Source organism: Myotis nattereri (genome assembly GCF_964212035.1).
Source record: "Myotis nattereri genome assembly, chromosome: 2".
Classification (NCBI taxonomy): domain Eukaryota; kingdom Metazoa; phylum Chordata; class Mammalia; order Chiroptera; family Vespertilionidae; genus Myotis; species Myotis nattereri.
This window is the reverse complement of record NC_138076.1, coordinates 121420158-121435449: the sequence shown is the minus strand read 5'-3', so window position 1 is coordinate 121435449 and position 15292 is coordinate 121420158. Positions and strand designations below refer to the sequence as shown.

Below are 15292 nucleotides of genomic sequence, written 5' to 3'. Positions count from 1 at the left end.
CCACAGCTATGCAGCCCGAGCACCTGCTGCTCCGCCTGCGCAACGCAAAGGTCCTAGTCGCAGCGGACTTGCTAGACTGGAGGGAAACAAAGGCCCTCCCCGCCGGTAGTGGCTGGAGTCACTTTAACATGCTGGAAGGGGGACTTAGCCCAGCGTCCGAGCACCACCTGGTGGCTGGCGCGCACACAAGCGAGAACTTGCATTGGCTTGATGGTAATAATGACAGTCCAGCTTGCAAAGAGCGCTGCTCTGTGCCAGCCTCTGTGGTGCAATTCAGCATAACAGCTAACGACATGGGCTCTGAAACAAGCCTGCCGGTCCAGACCCCACTCCACCACGTTACCTCGGGGCTTGGGAAAACTGCCCAAGATTTCTCTGCCTCTGTTCTCACCTGCGAGAAGGATTAAGCGACTTAATATATACAAAGCTCTTAGAACAGTGCCTAGCCCACAGTAACAACTCTATAAGGGTTCATTATTATTTATTTTTTATTCTCTCTATTGTCCTGTGAAGTAAGTACTGTTATCATTGCCATCTTCCAGAAGAGAAAACCAGGGTTACACTGTTCGTCAGTGGTGGAGTGGGGACTCTAACCCAGGCGGTTAAGTGACAAGGGAGTTTATAGGTGGGCGCAGTGGAAGAGTGGGGCAGAGGGATGGCCACAGGGCTGGAGACAGCTTTCCCTTTCTCGGCTCTCTCCTCCCGTCAGCCTGTCAGCCTCCCGCAGGTACTACTTTGAGGTGCTACACAAGCAGAATGACGAGGGCACGGACCACGTGGAAGTCGCAGTGAGTGTTCCTGCCCCTCCTAGCTCAGCTCCTAGCCACTCCTGTTCCCTCGTCCCTTGGACCCTTTTCGAAATCTAATACCTGCCAACATCCATATTCTCTCCTCTTCTAGTGGCGACGGAATGACCCTGGAGCCAAGTTCACCATCATCGACTCCGCTTCCCTGTCCCTCTTCACAAGTGAGTAGGCTCAGCCCCTCGCCTGAGATGGAGGCCAGGGGCACCCCACGAGAGGCTCAGCCCACCTGGGGAACTGAGTCGGGGAGTGGGTGTGGAGGCTAAAGCTCAAGGTGCTTGGAACGTGGGTGTGAAGGGATAGGAATAGAACCTAAGATCAGAGGTCCTTAGCTCTCCGGGGTCAGGGGCCCCTTTGAGAACCTGATGGAAGCTCTGAGCCTTCGTGCACCCACAAACCGTATTGTGTGTATAATTTCAAGGGGATCCAGAGACCACGAGGCTCACTCCACATGAAAACCTGAGTAAGGCCAATCTCCTATGTCACAGATGAGGCAGCCATGGTTCTTTCCAAGCCATGGCAGAGCAGAGGAAACTGTTCTCACTGCTTTAAATTCTCAGTAAATGAACTCTTCCATCATACTCTTCATTGCTTATGATTTCCTTAGCAAGACTCTCATCTGGAGGTCCCACTAGGAATTGCCACCTGGCAGGTGGGGCCGTGTGGGCCCTGGGAGTAGGAAGAGCAGACAGGGCTAGAACCCTGTAGGAGGAAGGAAGTGCTGGGAGGGGACTGGGAGGCAGGGGGAGGCGTGTGTGTGAGAAGGGGGCAGGATGGAGAGAAAGGGAAGGTCTGGGTTCCCTGGAGAGGGTGGCATCTGTGGAATGGTGAGTGGGAGGAGATTACCGGTGACCAAAGCAAGAAGCCACAAAGTCAAAGCAGAGGGACAGGTTGTGAGTTGCTGGGTTGCTGCGAGAGGAAGAGGAGAGAATTGGAATCCATAGATTCTATGTGAATCAAGAGGAAAGAGACCCCTAGCAAAGTTTAGGTAAGAAATTAATAGATGGACCAGATGTAACTAGCCTTGGGTGTAGGAGAGCTCTAGTTGCCGCTGAAGACAAATGAACCCAAGAGGCAGAGAACAGAGACAGGCAACCAGCCCTCAGGTGAGGAGCAGGGCTGCTGGGAACGCTAGGGGGCACCCTGCTCATTGGCATTGCTGAGCTGTTGGAGCTGCAGCATAGTCTGCAGGCTGAGACTAGACTGCCAGGTTCAAACTGCCACTTATCAGTTATGTGATCTTAGGCAAATGACTTAGAGTCTCTTTGCCACAGTTCCTTTTCTGTAAAATAGGAATAATAATAATACATGTCATGTGGTGTTATGAAGATTAAATGGGTTATTTGGGTTGTTTGTTTTTTAATATATTTTTATTGATTTCAGAGAGAAAGGGAAAGGGAGAGAGAAACATCAGTGATGAGAGAGAATCATTGATCAGCTGCCTCCTGCATGCCCCACCCTGGGGATCGAGCCTGAAACCCAGGCATGTGCCCCAACCCGGAACCAAACTGTGACCTCCTGGTTCATAGGTCAATGCTCAACCACTGAGCCAAGCAGGCTGGGCTAAATGGGTTATTTGTAAGATGCTTAGAACATGCCTGGCTTATTATTTAGTAAGAACTATATATGTGTTTGTTCAATAAATTAAACATACTAGTACTTATAAAATGACAAATTCCTAGCAGACAGCTGTAAAACATTTTGAGGGAGATGTGTTCTTTTCCAATTCACACAGAAATTGTGGTGTGTGCTGGTCACGGGGCCAGTGGAGAGAGTCAAAGGGAGATAAAGAGCTGAAACCACAAGTTATGGGGGGCAGGGCGAGAGGGAAGAGGGTCGAGCACGTCCTGTCCTGCCTCTGGGGGTGTACAGGAGCCTTGACTGAGCCTCTTCCCCGGCCCCTCAAAGAGACAGGGCCCGGGTTCTGGGCTGGGTTTGCTCCAGGGCTCACAGCTGCCCTCTTTTCTTTCTTCCCTGGCCCAGATGAGACGTTCCTAAGGATGGATGAGGTGGGCCACATCCCACAGACAGCAGCCAGCCATGCAGGCTCCCCAGACTCTCTTCCCACAGATGAGCAGCCCCTCGCTGACATGCTTCGGCCTGACCCCCGGGACACCCTCTATCGAGGTGAGGCCTCGGCTGCATACTTGTCACCCAGTCTGGGGACGGTATATGGCCAGGCCCGTGGTGTGGGTGGAGACTCAGGAGACCTGTCAGTTCTACCAGTGTCCCCAAACCCAGAAGATTGTAGTGTGAAATATAACATGCACACAGAAAACTACAAAAACATACATGTACAACTTCACACTACACAAATCGTTACAGAGCAAACATTTGTGTAACTACTGCCCAGGACTAGAAAGAGAACTCGAACCCAGAAGTTCCCTGGGTGTCCCTCTGCAATCACAAACCCCATAGTTTCTAACTGGATTCTGGCTCTTCTTACCCAGTGAGAGAAATACTAGGATGTTCCCCCTAAGGTGTCAGAGTCTTAAACACTTGGGAGTGTGTACATTTTAAAAGATGACAAAATCATGTCCTGCATCCCCCGCTTCTCAAAGGAAATTCAGTTATTGCACTGCACTTGGAAGTCTCTAAACCTTTATTGAGGCCAGCCCTGTACAGCGATCCCAATGCCATACTGTGCCTTGAACTAGGGAGTCTGAGTCCTCTGCCGCCAAGGTGCTCCGTGAATGCCCCCGCCCCAGAGGAGTGGTGCCAGCCCTGGTCTGCCAACCTCAGCCAAGGGCCGTGGGCTCTGTCCACAGCTGCCTCCAGTGAATACAAAGGAGCTGCTCAGGGCGGAGGACTTCAGCCCTCCGCCCTCCGCCAGGAGCCTTTGTGGCTCTAAGCCAGCCCTATTTCTGGCTCCCACTCCCCATCCTCATCCCCTTCCCTTACTGTCCTCAGTGCCTCTGATCTCCAAGTCTCTTCTCCGCCACGTCCTGCCTGATTGTCCCTACAAACCCAGCTACCTGGTGGATGGGCTCCCCCTGCAGCGCTACCAGGGCCTCCGGTTTGTAAGTCTGGGGCCCGGACAGTGGGGGGCAGGAGTGAGAGAGGGCTTGCTGCCTATGGCTGAGATGGGGGGTTGCTGAAGCTGACTTCCCGCTCCTCCCCACGTCGCATACCAGCAGACAGACAGGGTGGCCTCCCAGGCCCCTGGGCTGGGAGAATGAGCATTCCAAGCTGCTTCTGGCCCAGGTGGACTGCCCTGCAAAGCCTGAGAGTGGAGTTCTGCCTTAGGGAACCCCATACACCAGTTCTGCCACAGTGATGATGTGAGGTGGGCTGGCATGAGGCTTCTTACACTCTTTGCTCCATGGGCTACACAACCCTGTCCTGCCCGGGTCAGTCCTACCAGCCAGTCGGCCAGCAGCACCTATTAAACTCATAGATAAGACACTGGAGAAATGAGCTATGGAGGGGAACGCGAGAGAACTTTCAGGCTATGTGGAAACTAGAGAGGCAGAAGAACAGAGAGTGCTGGAGGCAGGAGAGAATGACCAGGACTCAGAGGATGGCTGGGGTGGCACGGAGAAGGTTTTGGGTGGTGATCACCTTGAGCTATGTTTAAAGGGGGCAAAAAATAGTGAAGTAAATAACAAAAGGGGTTGTTCCAGGGTGGTGGGAGGTTGCAGGTAAAGGTGTAGAGGTTGCAGGAGAGGATAAGATGACAGGAGGAGGAGGTAGGGTCTGCAGCTGAGAGAATGAGCTGGGTCGGGAGATGAGGAACGTGTGCACTGGAGAACTAGCCTGTAGGGGTTATGTTAGGTCCAGAGAGCCCAGAGAGGAGGCATAGAGTGGAGTGGGCCCTGGCCAGTGTGGCTCAGTTGGTTGGAGTGTTGTCCCCTACACCAAAGGGTTGCAGATTTGATCTGTGGTCGGGCATGTACGGAAGACAACCAATTGATGTTTTCTCTCACATTAATCTCTCTCCCTCCCTCTCTAAAATCAATAAACATATCCTCAGGTGAGGATTTAAAAAAAGAGAGAGAGGAGTGGAATCCTGGTCTGCATGAGCAGATGTTGCATTCAGAGCTCAGAGCAGCCCTTCCCTCCCCATTAGGGCAGGTTCCTAGGAGGTGGGGAGGTGGGGGCAGGTGCAACTCTGGTTGGCTGATTTCTTACCAAGATCCCATCTTCTTTCTCCTGCTGCTTCTTTCTCTACCTCCAGGTCCATCTGTCCTTTGTTTACCCCAATGACTACACCCGCCTTAGCCACATGGAAACCTATAACAAATGCTTCTACCAAGAAAACACATTCTACCAGGACAGGTGAGCAACACTGAACGAGGCAAGAAGATGGCGCTCTGCAGGAGCCAGGGGAGCTGCCTGGACCAGAGGGACTCAATGGCCCTGCAGCCCAAGGAGCCTTGGCCTTTCCTAGGCACTTGCCATACTCACGGATACCATCCCCCCCCCCCCACACACACACACACATGGTCTAGGACAGGGGTGGGCAAACTTTTTGACTCGAGGGTCACAATGGGTTCTTAAACTGGACCGGAGGGCCGGAACAAAAGCATGGATGGAGTGTTTGTGTGAACTAATATAAATTCAAAGTAAACATCATTACATAAAAGGGTACGGTCTTTTTTTTTTTTTTTTTTTAGTTTTATTCATTTCAAACAGGCCGGATCCAGCCCGCGGGCCGTAGTTTGCCCACGGCTGGTCTAGGACATGACTTCAGACTGCTGCTGGAACTTCCAGCAGAGCCTTATGCTCTGCCTGCAGGGCACCTGTGCAGTCTGCTTTTCCCTTCCTCCTACAGGTTCAGCTTCCAGGAGTACATCAAGATTGACCAGCCTGAGAAGCAGGGGCCAGAGCAGCCAGGTACAGAGTGAGAACTGGGGCTTCCAGGTCAGGCTGGGAGGGATGACCATGGTCTATTTCTAAGAGAAGTTCAGACTGTGCTAGCCCTGCACCTGAGGAGCTTAAAATTCAAACGAGTCCAGCCAACATGGCTCAGTGATTGAGCGTTGACCTATGAACCAGGAGTTCACAGTTCAATTCCCAGTCAGGGTACATGCCAGGCTTGTGGGCTTGATCCCCAGTGGGGGCATGCGGGAGGTAGCTGATCAGTGATTCTCTTTCATCATTGATGTTTCTATTTCTCTCCCTTTCCCTTCCTCTCTGAAATCAATAAAAAAATATTTAAAAAAAAATCCAAACCACATGGCCACTCCTTCCACACCCAAGGGTGCAGAGCAGTATTCCCAGCTTTTCTATATCAAGGCACATGTTCTACAAGAACATGACTGTTGGTGACAGCAGGCTGGGTCAGCTGGAGGTTCCGAGCCCTGGAGATTACTTGGGCTGCCCCAGGGTGCGCTGTCGCTAGCACGTCATTTGAGAAGTTCTACAGAGAAGCACTGTCTTCCTGTGGCCTTTCTTCTTGAGGCGCTAGGGCCTGGGTTGGGCCGTTTGTTGGAATCCTCCATGTGCCAGGCACCTGCTAGGCATTTTGTGTATTTATATCACTCTGTCTTCACAAAAACCTGTGGAAGATGGCTCATTATTCCCTTTATGCAAATGGAGAAACTGGGGTTACTGCGTGAGTGACTCACCCAGGTCACACAATAAGTGGCAGAGCCCAGATGCCATCCCTGTCTGAAACCCCTTGAAGTATCACACATAATCACCAGGTATTTGTATGTCTTGGGAAAAGCTTGCAAACTCTGACGTGAGGAATGGTTGTTATTAATGACAGGTTTTGAAGAAGGCCTTCTAGAAGAGTCCCAGTATGGAGAGGCAGCAGAGGAGACCCCTGCTTCCACTGAGCCAGAGGGAAAACACGTGCCTACCTCTACCCCTGGGCAGGATGTCACTGACTACCACCTGCGGAGCCTGCGGAAACTCCTGGCCCGGCCCCGGGAGGGGCTGCCTGCCCCCCTTTCCAAGCAGAACTCTATAACTCCCTTCCCAGTGAAGACCAGCAATGTCCCAGTCCAGCAAGCAGAGAAGATGGAGAGAAAACCCAGACCTGAGCCCAGCCAAAATCCACCTCATTCTGACAAGTGGCCTAGGCACCGGATGGGGAACCTACCTCAAATCAAAAGGCCCAGGCCCACTGGTGATAGCCCCAGGAAGACTCTAGGGCAGTCCCAGTGGCTTAATCAAGTTGAGTCATACATTGCAGAGCAGAGGAGGGGTGACAGGATGGAGCCTCTGGCCCCCAGGAGGGGTTGGCCTGGGGAGGAGAAGGTGGTAGCAGCTGCAGGCCAGGAAGGGCAGGTGGAGGGAGAGGAAGAGGGTGAAGAAGAGGAAGAGGAAGAGGATGTGAGTGAGGTGTTTGAATACGTGCCCATGTTTGACCCAGTGGTAAACTGGGACCAGACTTTCAGTGCACAGAACCTTGACTTCCAAGCCCTGCGGACTGACTGGATTGATCTGAGCTGTAACACATCTGGCAACCTGCTGCTTCCAGAGCAGGAGGCTCTCGAGATCACACGGGTCTTCATAAAGAAGCTCAACCAGAGGAGCCGGGGGTAAGGTAAAGGGCTCTCCTGGGCCGGGGCTGAGGCATGCTGGCCCAGGGGGCAGGGACCTGGGGGCTGTAGTGGGTTCCCTTGTTGCAGACTCCTGGAAAGGACAAGTGCCTGGAGCCCCTGCTCCTGGAGGTGACCTGGACCAGTCAGGTCTTCGTCCCACCATCAAGCAAGGTTTTGAAATGCCTTGGCTCCCAGTCTAAAAGCACAGGGAAGACCTGGCAAATGTGGTCCCCTCTCTCAGGGAAGGAGCTAGTAAAAAGACAGATCAGGCAAAACGGAGGCTAAAAGAGACTAATAGGAACAAACCCCAGATGTGGGCTAGAAGGGCTAGAATGGCTGAGCTCTTTGTTGTTTCATTCATTTAACCAATCAACATTTTTTCCAATTAAGATAAAATTCCCACACCATTTAAGAGTATACGATTCAGTGGGTTTTAAGTATATTTATATATTGTGTGACCATCACCATTTTCTGATTCCAGAGCATTTCTATCACTTTTTTAAAAATGTTTTTATTGATTTTAAAAAGAGAGGAAGGGAGAGGGATAGAGAGATAGAAACACTGATGAAAGAGAAACATCCATCGGCTGCCTCCTGCACACCCCCTACTGGGGGTTGTGCCTGCATTCCCGGCACCCTGACTGGGAATCGAACTGGTAACCTCTTGGGTCACCGCTAACTACTGAGCCACACCAGTTGGGCCATTTCTATCACTTTTTAAAGGAACCCTGTAGCTAATAGTGGTTAATTCCCATTCCTCCCTCTTCCCAGTCTCTACTTTCTATCACTATAGATTTACCTATTTAGACATTTCACATAAATGCAATTATATAATATGTGGCCTTTTGTGTCTGTCTTCTTAGACATAGCAAAATGCTTTCAAGGCTCATCCATGTAAAATGTATTGCCTATTTCCATCCTTTATATTGCTGTATAATATTCCTTAGTAGGAATATACCACATAGTGTGTATCCATTCATCACTTAATTGACATTTAGGTGTTTCCACTTTTTGGCTATTTTGAATACCAGGCTACTCGGAACATTGGTGTACTAAGTTTTTGTGTGATCATGTTTTCATTTCTCTTGGGTATACACCTAGGAGTAGAATTGCTGGGTCATATGGTAACTCTGTGTTTAATATTTTGGGGACCTGCCAGTCTCTTCCAAATCAGCTACACCATTTTACATTCCCCTCAGCAGTGTATGAAGGTTCCAATTTCTCTACATCCTTTGCCAGCACATGTCATTTTCCTTTTTTAAATAACCACTCTAATGGGTGTGAAATGGTATCTCACATTGTCTTTTTGATTTACATTTCCCTAGTGACTAATGATGTTGAGCCAACCAATGAACATTTACCTAATTATGTATTATGTGCTGTTGTTTGAACAGAGTATTTTATTAATTAGAGTCAACTTCTGAAGGAAACTCATTCACCTTATATACAATCTCAGAGCTATGAAAGAGTTTAGAGATCATCACAACTCAATAGGTGCATTTTTAAAGATGGAGGCACAAAACACACACAAAACAACCAAAAACAAATAAAAGATAAAGGCGGAGGCAGGGAACACTAGAGAGGTTAAAAGCATCTTGCATAAGCAACTTAGCCAATGGCAAAGCGAGGACAAATACCAGAGTTTCTTGACAATTGGCCTTGTAGGCTTCTACCACACCACGCTGCCCCACAGTGGGGGAAAGAATTACTCAAGCCCCCCACCCTTTTTGCCATAGGAGATACCAGCTGCGGCGCATTGTGAATGTGGAGAAGCGGCAAGACCAGCTACGTGGGGGTCGCTACCTCCTGGAGCTTGAGCTGCTGGAGCAAGGCCAGCGCCTGGTGCGGCTCTCTGAGTATGTGTCTGCGCGAGGCTGGCAGGGCATCGATCCAGCTGGTGGGGAAGAGGCCGAGGCCCGGAACCTGCAGGGCCTGGTGTGGGGCCCACACAACCGCCAGAGACGTGTCTTGAATGTCCGGGCCCCAGAGCCCAAGCTGTGCTGGCCCCAGGGCTTCTCCTGGAATCACCGAGCAGTGGTCCACTTCATCGTGCCTGGTGAGCCTCCAGCCGAGCCTGGGCACTGTCAGCGGAGCAGGGACGCTAATAGTAATCTTGAGCACCAGGTCTCTGCTCACTGACCATCTTCCGGGAGCTTGTGAAAATGGCCACTTTACAGTCGCGGAACTGAGGCTCACAAGAGAAAAGTCACTAGTCTAAGTGTACATGTTTAGAAAGCTCGAGCTGAGAGTACATACTGACTCGAGGCCATCACGCTTTCTATGGTACCAGTTTCAAGGTTGGGTGTGATAATCCACTGGGGTTGTACTGGGGTTTACAGCTGACCTGGAGAGATAGGACAGAGAGGGAACCTAATAGAATGGGGACTGTGTGACAGATAGGAGTGTAACAGTGGGGTGGGGCAGGAAATAAGGATGATGAATAAGGCAGACAGATGACAGGTTTTAAGTGTCAGAGCATGAGGGGTAAATATGAGAGTCTGATGGCAAGTCCTGGCCGAAGGCCTTCTCAGAGGCCCTGCCAGGGGGGCTGTGCAGGGTGGAGAGGCCCCTCCATAGTGAGCTCGCCTGTGTCTGTACGGCATTGCTCCTGGTTGCCCACAGCTGCATCGCCCCTGAGCGGAGGTCTGATGGGACTGTCCTGCAGGGCCCAGGCGTGGGCATGCCTTCTTTGTGTCACCTCTGCTTCTTTCTCTCTGCCTGCCCCACTTGGGTAGTGAAGAACCAGGCGCGCTGGGTGCAGCAGTTCATCAGAGACATGGAAAAGCTGTTCCAGGCCACCAGCGACTCACACTTCAACATCATCATCACTGACTATAGCAGTGAGGACATGGATGTCGAGATGGCCCTGAAAAGGTCCAAGCTGCAGAGGTGAGGAGGTTTCCTGGCTGGCGTGCAGCCTGAACCCTCTTCCCCAAATCAGCACTGCTGGGTCCGGGGCAGAGCCACAGGTCTCATCCAGCTTTGCTGACCCCAGTCTCTGCCATAATCCCATTCCAGGAGCACATCGTCTCTCCTCTATGCCTGCAGACTTCCTTCAGGGACTGCCTAGTCCTAATGCTCAGCCCCTCTCTTCTCTCTTCCCCTGCAGCTACCAGTACATGAAACTAGGTGGAAACTTCGAGCGCTCAGCTGGACTTCAGGCTGGCATAGACCTGGTGAAGGTAAATGGACTGGGAGGGGCTTGGGAGATGAGATTAAAGGTTGGTTAAGAGGTAGAGACATTTGGGATGTGTAAGGAGGTCAGTTCCTCTGGGAGGAAGGAATGAGGACACGGGGTCCTCTCTGTTGTGCTGCCAGGGTGGAGCATTTTTCCAGAGTCCTTGAGTCCATGAAGAGTGGGGGAGGAGTCAGGATTTACTCTCTGATTGTAAGAACTGTGCTCTGATGCCCAGTACCGTGGAAATCTGCCCAATCGTTTGTTTAGTGGAGGTTTGTCAATCATGCAAATGGGAAGAGCCAGAGGATTGCCCTAGAGAGTGGCTTGGCCTTGTAGCCCTGGTTGGAGGGTCTGCTGATCCTCCCACATCTGTCCCCAGGACCCGCACAGCATCATCTTCCTCTGTGATCTCCACATCCACTTCCCAGCTGGCATCATTGATACCATCCGGAAGCACTGTGTGGAGGGCAAGATGGCCTTCGCCCCCATGGTGATGAGACTTCATTGCGGGGCCACTCCCCAGTGGCCTGAGGGTGAGCCCTGCTCTCGTCTAGGGAGGGTAGGAAAGACCTCCTGGCCTTGGTTTTTAACCCCAGAGCTGGAAACAGTCCTGTCTAACACAGCAGCAGCACCCTCCCATCCTGCCCTCCTGCTGCTCTGCTCACCTGGACAGTCCAGAGATGTGCCCCAAGGGCTGTGCTGCCAGCCACAGCAGCAGCAGCAGCAGCAATGATGAACATGGCCCTCCCCTCTTCCCCTTTACTCATTCATCACATGTTTATTAAGCATTTACTACGTGCCGGACTTGGCCGTGTGAGGATGCAAAGATGGAAAGACAGGCCCCTCCTCTGGAGAGGGAAATGGCCAAGGAAACCGACGCGCGCTACTGTTAGTAGCTACCATTGTGAGACCCTAATGTAGGACTGTCACCAGACCTCGGTCACTCCCTGGTAGGACTGCTGCTTTCACTGGACTCTGCACCTTAGCTCAGGGGGCTTCCCCCAAAAAACAGTCAAGGGACTTGCCCAGATCAGACAGTTTTCAGCCGCAGGCACGCCATTGTCCATCTTGCAGAGGAGGCTCTAGGGATGCCACCTGGAGGCCTTCTTTACTCCTTCCTCCTGGCCCCTGGCTCACCTCACCTGGAAGTGTGACAGAAAGGGTGGCCTCGAGGACTCAAAGCTTCCCACTTCCCTTTTCATCTCTTCCTGTCTGTCCGCAGGCTACTGGGAAGTGAATGGATTTGGACTGCTTGGCATCTACAAGTCAGACCTAGACAGGATCGGAGGCATGAACACCAAGGAGTTCCGAGACCGCTGGGGTGGGGAAGACTGGGAGCTGCTTGACAGGTGACTGGGAGAGGGGCATCTGAGGGCTCTGCTCTGGGGAGGGAGTGGGGCAAGACCATCCTAGACCCAGCCACCTAGGCTGCAGGTTCCCCACAAGCAGGCGAAGGCATCGGACTTGGAGGAAGTTCTACCACTTACTGGGCTCCAGTTACTTCTCTTGCGGAGACTCAGTTTCTCGGTCTGTAAAGGGGAGGATACTGCCTTTGTCTCTGTCACAGGGCTGGCATGGAAAGTGCTTGATGAACGGTCATGAGGTTAGCAAAAACTGACCGGTACAAATGTAAACGATAATGATCTGAGCAGCAAGCAAATCACAGTGGGAGCACATGCTGCATCTCCAGGTCAGCGCTTCCCCCCCCCCCCCCCCACCCCCGCAGCTGCCTGGGGAGGAGGATGAAGTTGTTGGATGGATAAGAGAGACAGGCCAAAGGGTCAGGAAAGACTTCTGAGCCAGCAAAAGAGGTCGTGTGGACCATTAAAGGTCAACAAGCCATCCATGAGGTCTGTGTCCCTGGAAGCCTGGGGCGAAGGGAGTTTCAGGGAGGAGGAAACAGTCGTGGGTATGGAAAACCTCAGAGAAGGACACGGCCGGGAGCTGGCTGGGCCGGGACCCCAGGTCACAGGGGTTACAGAACTTGTGGGTGTGAGGAAGTGGAGGCTGCATTAGGATGAGATTCCTCTTTCAGGAAATTTGCTGCCAACAGAAGGGGTGGGAAAGAGGATGATACTTGGAGAGTTGAGCTTAAGGGGAGGGGGGACAGGAGAGAGGGGGTAAAAATCCAAGTAAGAAAGGGTGTCATTGTAGGAACAGTGTCCAGGGGAGGGGGACAGGGCAAGGTCAGGAGCACTGGGCAGTGGGACTTGACAAGGAAGAGATGTGTTGCTTCCTGAGGGCAAAACACAGCCACCAGTCAGTGGGTGTCTGCCTATACTGGTAGGTGATTCACATCCATTTCTTCATTCAGTCCCCCCAAACCTCCGTGAGGTAGGTGTAATTATCTCCATTTTTCCAGATGAGAAAACTGAGTCTTATTAACTTGCCCCAAATCTTGCAACTAGTAAGTGTCAGAGGCATAAATGCTGCATGTGTTTATGCCTTTTCCCTAGAGGGAAGAAAGGAAAGGACGATAATAATACCAGGAGAGTTTAAAGTGCAAAGGAGGAAGGTTGAGGGAGCTTCTGTGAGATAGCCCCGGCCTCATAAAGCCAGATCCAAGTAGATCCCAAAGTGGACAGAAGCCTGGACTAGTGGCCACCTCCACCTGTGGTCTTCCTGCGCGGCCGGGAAGATGCAGACCCCGGTTCAGTTCTCAACCCTCCTTCCTCTACTGAAGCCCAAGGAGAAAGAAACTGCTTCAGATTCCAGTAACTTGTGCCCATGCCCAACGTACAGGTCTCTCTGGGAGAGGGAGTCCCCGTGGGCTGTGCATGTAGAAGGACAGGGGAGGGCTAGGATGAGGTCTCCCGCCTCTGTCTCCGTCAGACACAATGATGTGTCCCCTGCTGGCTGAGTGCCAGGCACTGTGCTGAGCACCTCTGTCTGCCATCTCTCCTCTGCCACCACCCTCGAGTGCCTGTATGTCACTATCCTCCTTCTAGATTAGTGAACTGAGGCTCTGAGAGATGATGTGACTTATATGGTGTGGAGCTGGGATTCAAACTCAGGCTGTCGGGCTCCAAAGCCCACACTCTGCACCACACCCCGCTCCTGCCTGCGGGGAACAAACAGGAAGACAGGGACGGGGCTGTTGTAGATGTGGCGCCTGGTTGCCTCCTGTGCTCTGTGGCTCATCCTGCCCCTCTCTCACTCAGGATCCTCCAAGCAGGCCTGGAAGTGGACCGTCTCTCCCTCAGGAACTTCTTCCATCACTTCCATTCCAAGCGAGGCATGTGGAACCGCCGCCAGATGAAGATGCCGTAATCCCAAGGGGTGGCCCACTGGACCGACCACTTCCTGCCCCTTGACTCGCAGCTGCTCCCCAGCACCCTGTGGACTGCTGGGGGAAGTGAGGTGGGGAGCAGAAGCCATGGCTGGGCCCCCAAGGCCTCAGCATAACACCCCCACTCCACTGGGAGCTGTCCCCTTGCAGACAGCTATCGAGGCCCCTCTCTCCATCCTCTGGGCCTGCAGACGGAAGACAGAAGACTTTGTGAAGGGCAGCTTGAGGGGCTGCTCGCTCACAGTCACAGAGGCTGTGCAGTTAGGTCAGGGAGGGGAAGACCTGCTTGAGTGACACCATCCTACATCTTTGAGGTGCGTGCCAGCACCCACCCTGCGCTCCTCACAGGAACAGCGACCAGGAACTGGAAGCTCTTCTATTGGACATATTTTATTGGGGTTTCATTTTTTTTTTTTTTATCAGAAAAGCAAACCTTAACTGTCCAAGACCCAGCATTGACTACAAGAGGGGGATGGAGTCGTGCCTTTAGAGAGTGTCCCCACTTGCATACCTCAGACCCACTCCCGTGTAGAGCTGTGTCCCTCGGTCTGTGATCGGCAGCTGATTTATAACCAGAGGAGCTGCCCCACGAGGAGCACTTCCTCTGCTCTACCCCCGGCCGTGCCTTGCAGAGACACACACATCTCTCCCAGGTGGTCACCGAACTGCTGGCCACCAATTAGGGCATTAGCCTTACCCTCCAGGCAGCGCTCACTTCAGGCCCATCAGAAGCACAGAACTGACATCCTCTTCCTGGTGCCACAGGGGTTGGGAGACGAGGAAGTGGTGGGCAGTGGGCTCACCCTGGTGTTGGGCATGTAGGCCAAGCAGGACAGGCAAGATGGAGGAGGCAGAGGGGAAAGAGGATGTGGGTGTACTAAGTAAACCATGACGTAGATGAGAGGAGGGGCCCGAGTCAGCAGGAAGAGATGAAAAGGGAAGTGGGAAGCTTTGAGTCCTTGCAGCCCAGCTCCCCGGACTTGCTGTCCTGCAGGGAGAGCCCCAGCCGTGGCCTTGAGTGGAAGAAGAGGAAGGGGTGTGGGTGGAAGGGAACCATATAATGGACCAGGGTAGGAGGCAGCAGGGTGGCAGGTTTGGGGAGGTGAGGACGTGGTTCTGAGTTCTCTTCCCCGAGTGGAAGGGAGTAGGACTAGGAGGAACTGAAAAGTGGAGCAAGTTCAGGGAAAACAGCCCTCGGCCTTTATAGTTGAGGCCACCCTTTCTGTCACCTGATGATCGATCACACACTTATCTTGCACTAATGATCCCCAGGTGCCTTTGTGGTGGGGATTTCTCTGCTGCTGCTGCTGCCACTGCTGCTGAATTCACCGCTAGTGCAGTGGACACTGGACCCTGAGCTCTGCGGCTGTCTGGGAGGCCAGCACAGGGCTCCCTGCTGTGAGCAAGGGCTGATGACAGTGTGGCAGGTCCAGGCAGCAGGCCCAAGCCCCCTGCTGGGACAGTCAGTCCCAGGCACAGCATTTGGAGGGTCTACTTAGTGGGCCCTGTATTCACCAAGAGCATAAACT

The 15292-nt window shown here is 52.5% G+C and overlaps 1 protein-coding gene across 1 annotated transcript in view; it reads left to right on the top strand.

Annotated features, from left to right (window-relative positions):
• Nucleotides 1-13744, top strand: part of B4GALNT3 (beta-1,4-N-acetyl-galactosaminyltransferase 3) — a gene marked incomplete at both ends in the record, with an annotated part of 94002 nt that extends 80258 nt beyond the window's left edge. The window contains 13 exons of the mRNA XM_081083656.1: nucleotides 710-788; nucleotides 901-967; nucleotides 2787-2930; nucleotides 3714-3823; nucleotides 4981-5081; nucleotides 5578-5639; nucleotides 6517-7294; nucleotides 9033-9352; nucleotides 10032-10185; nucleotides 10406-10478; nucleotides 10854-11007; nucleotides 11697-11823; nucleotides 13636-13744. Of these exons, the coding sequence (XP_080939782.1) occupies nucleotides 710-788; nucleotides 901-967; nucleotides 2787-2930; nucleotides 3714-3823; nucleotides 4981-5081; nucleotides 5578-5639; nucleotides 6517-7294; nucleotides 9033-9352; nucleotides 10032-10185; nucleotides 10406-10478; nucleotides 10854-11007; nucleotides 11697-11823; nucleotides 13636-13744 (2278 nt within the window). The remainder of the gene's footprint in view (nucleotides 1-709; nucleotides 789-900; nucleotides 968-2786; nucleotides 2931-3713; nucleotides 3824-4980; nucleotides 5082-5577; nucleotides 5640-6516; nucleotides 7295-9032; nucleotides 9353-10031; nucleotides 10186-10405; nucleotides 10479-10853; nucleotides 11008-11696; nucleotides 11824-13635) is intronic.
• Between the last annotated feature and the right edge of the window lie 1548 nt (nucleotides 13745-15292).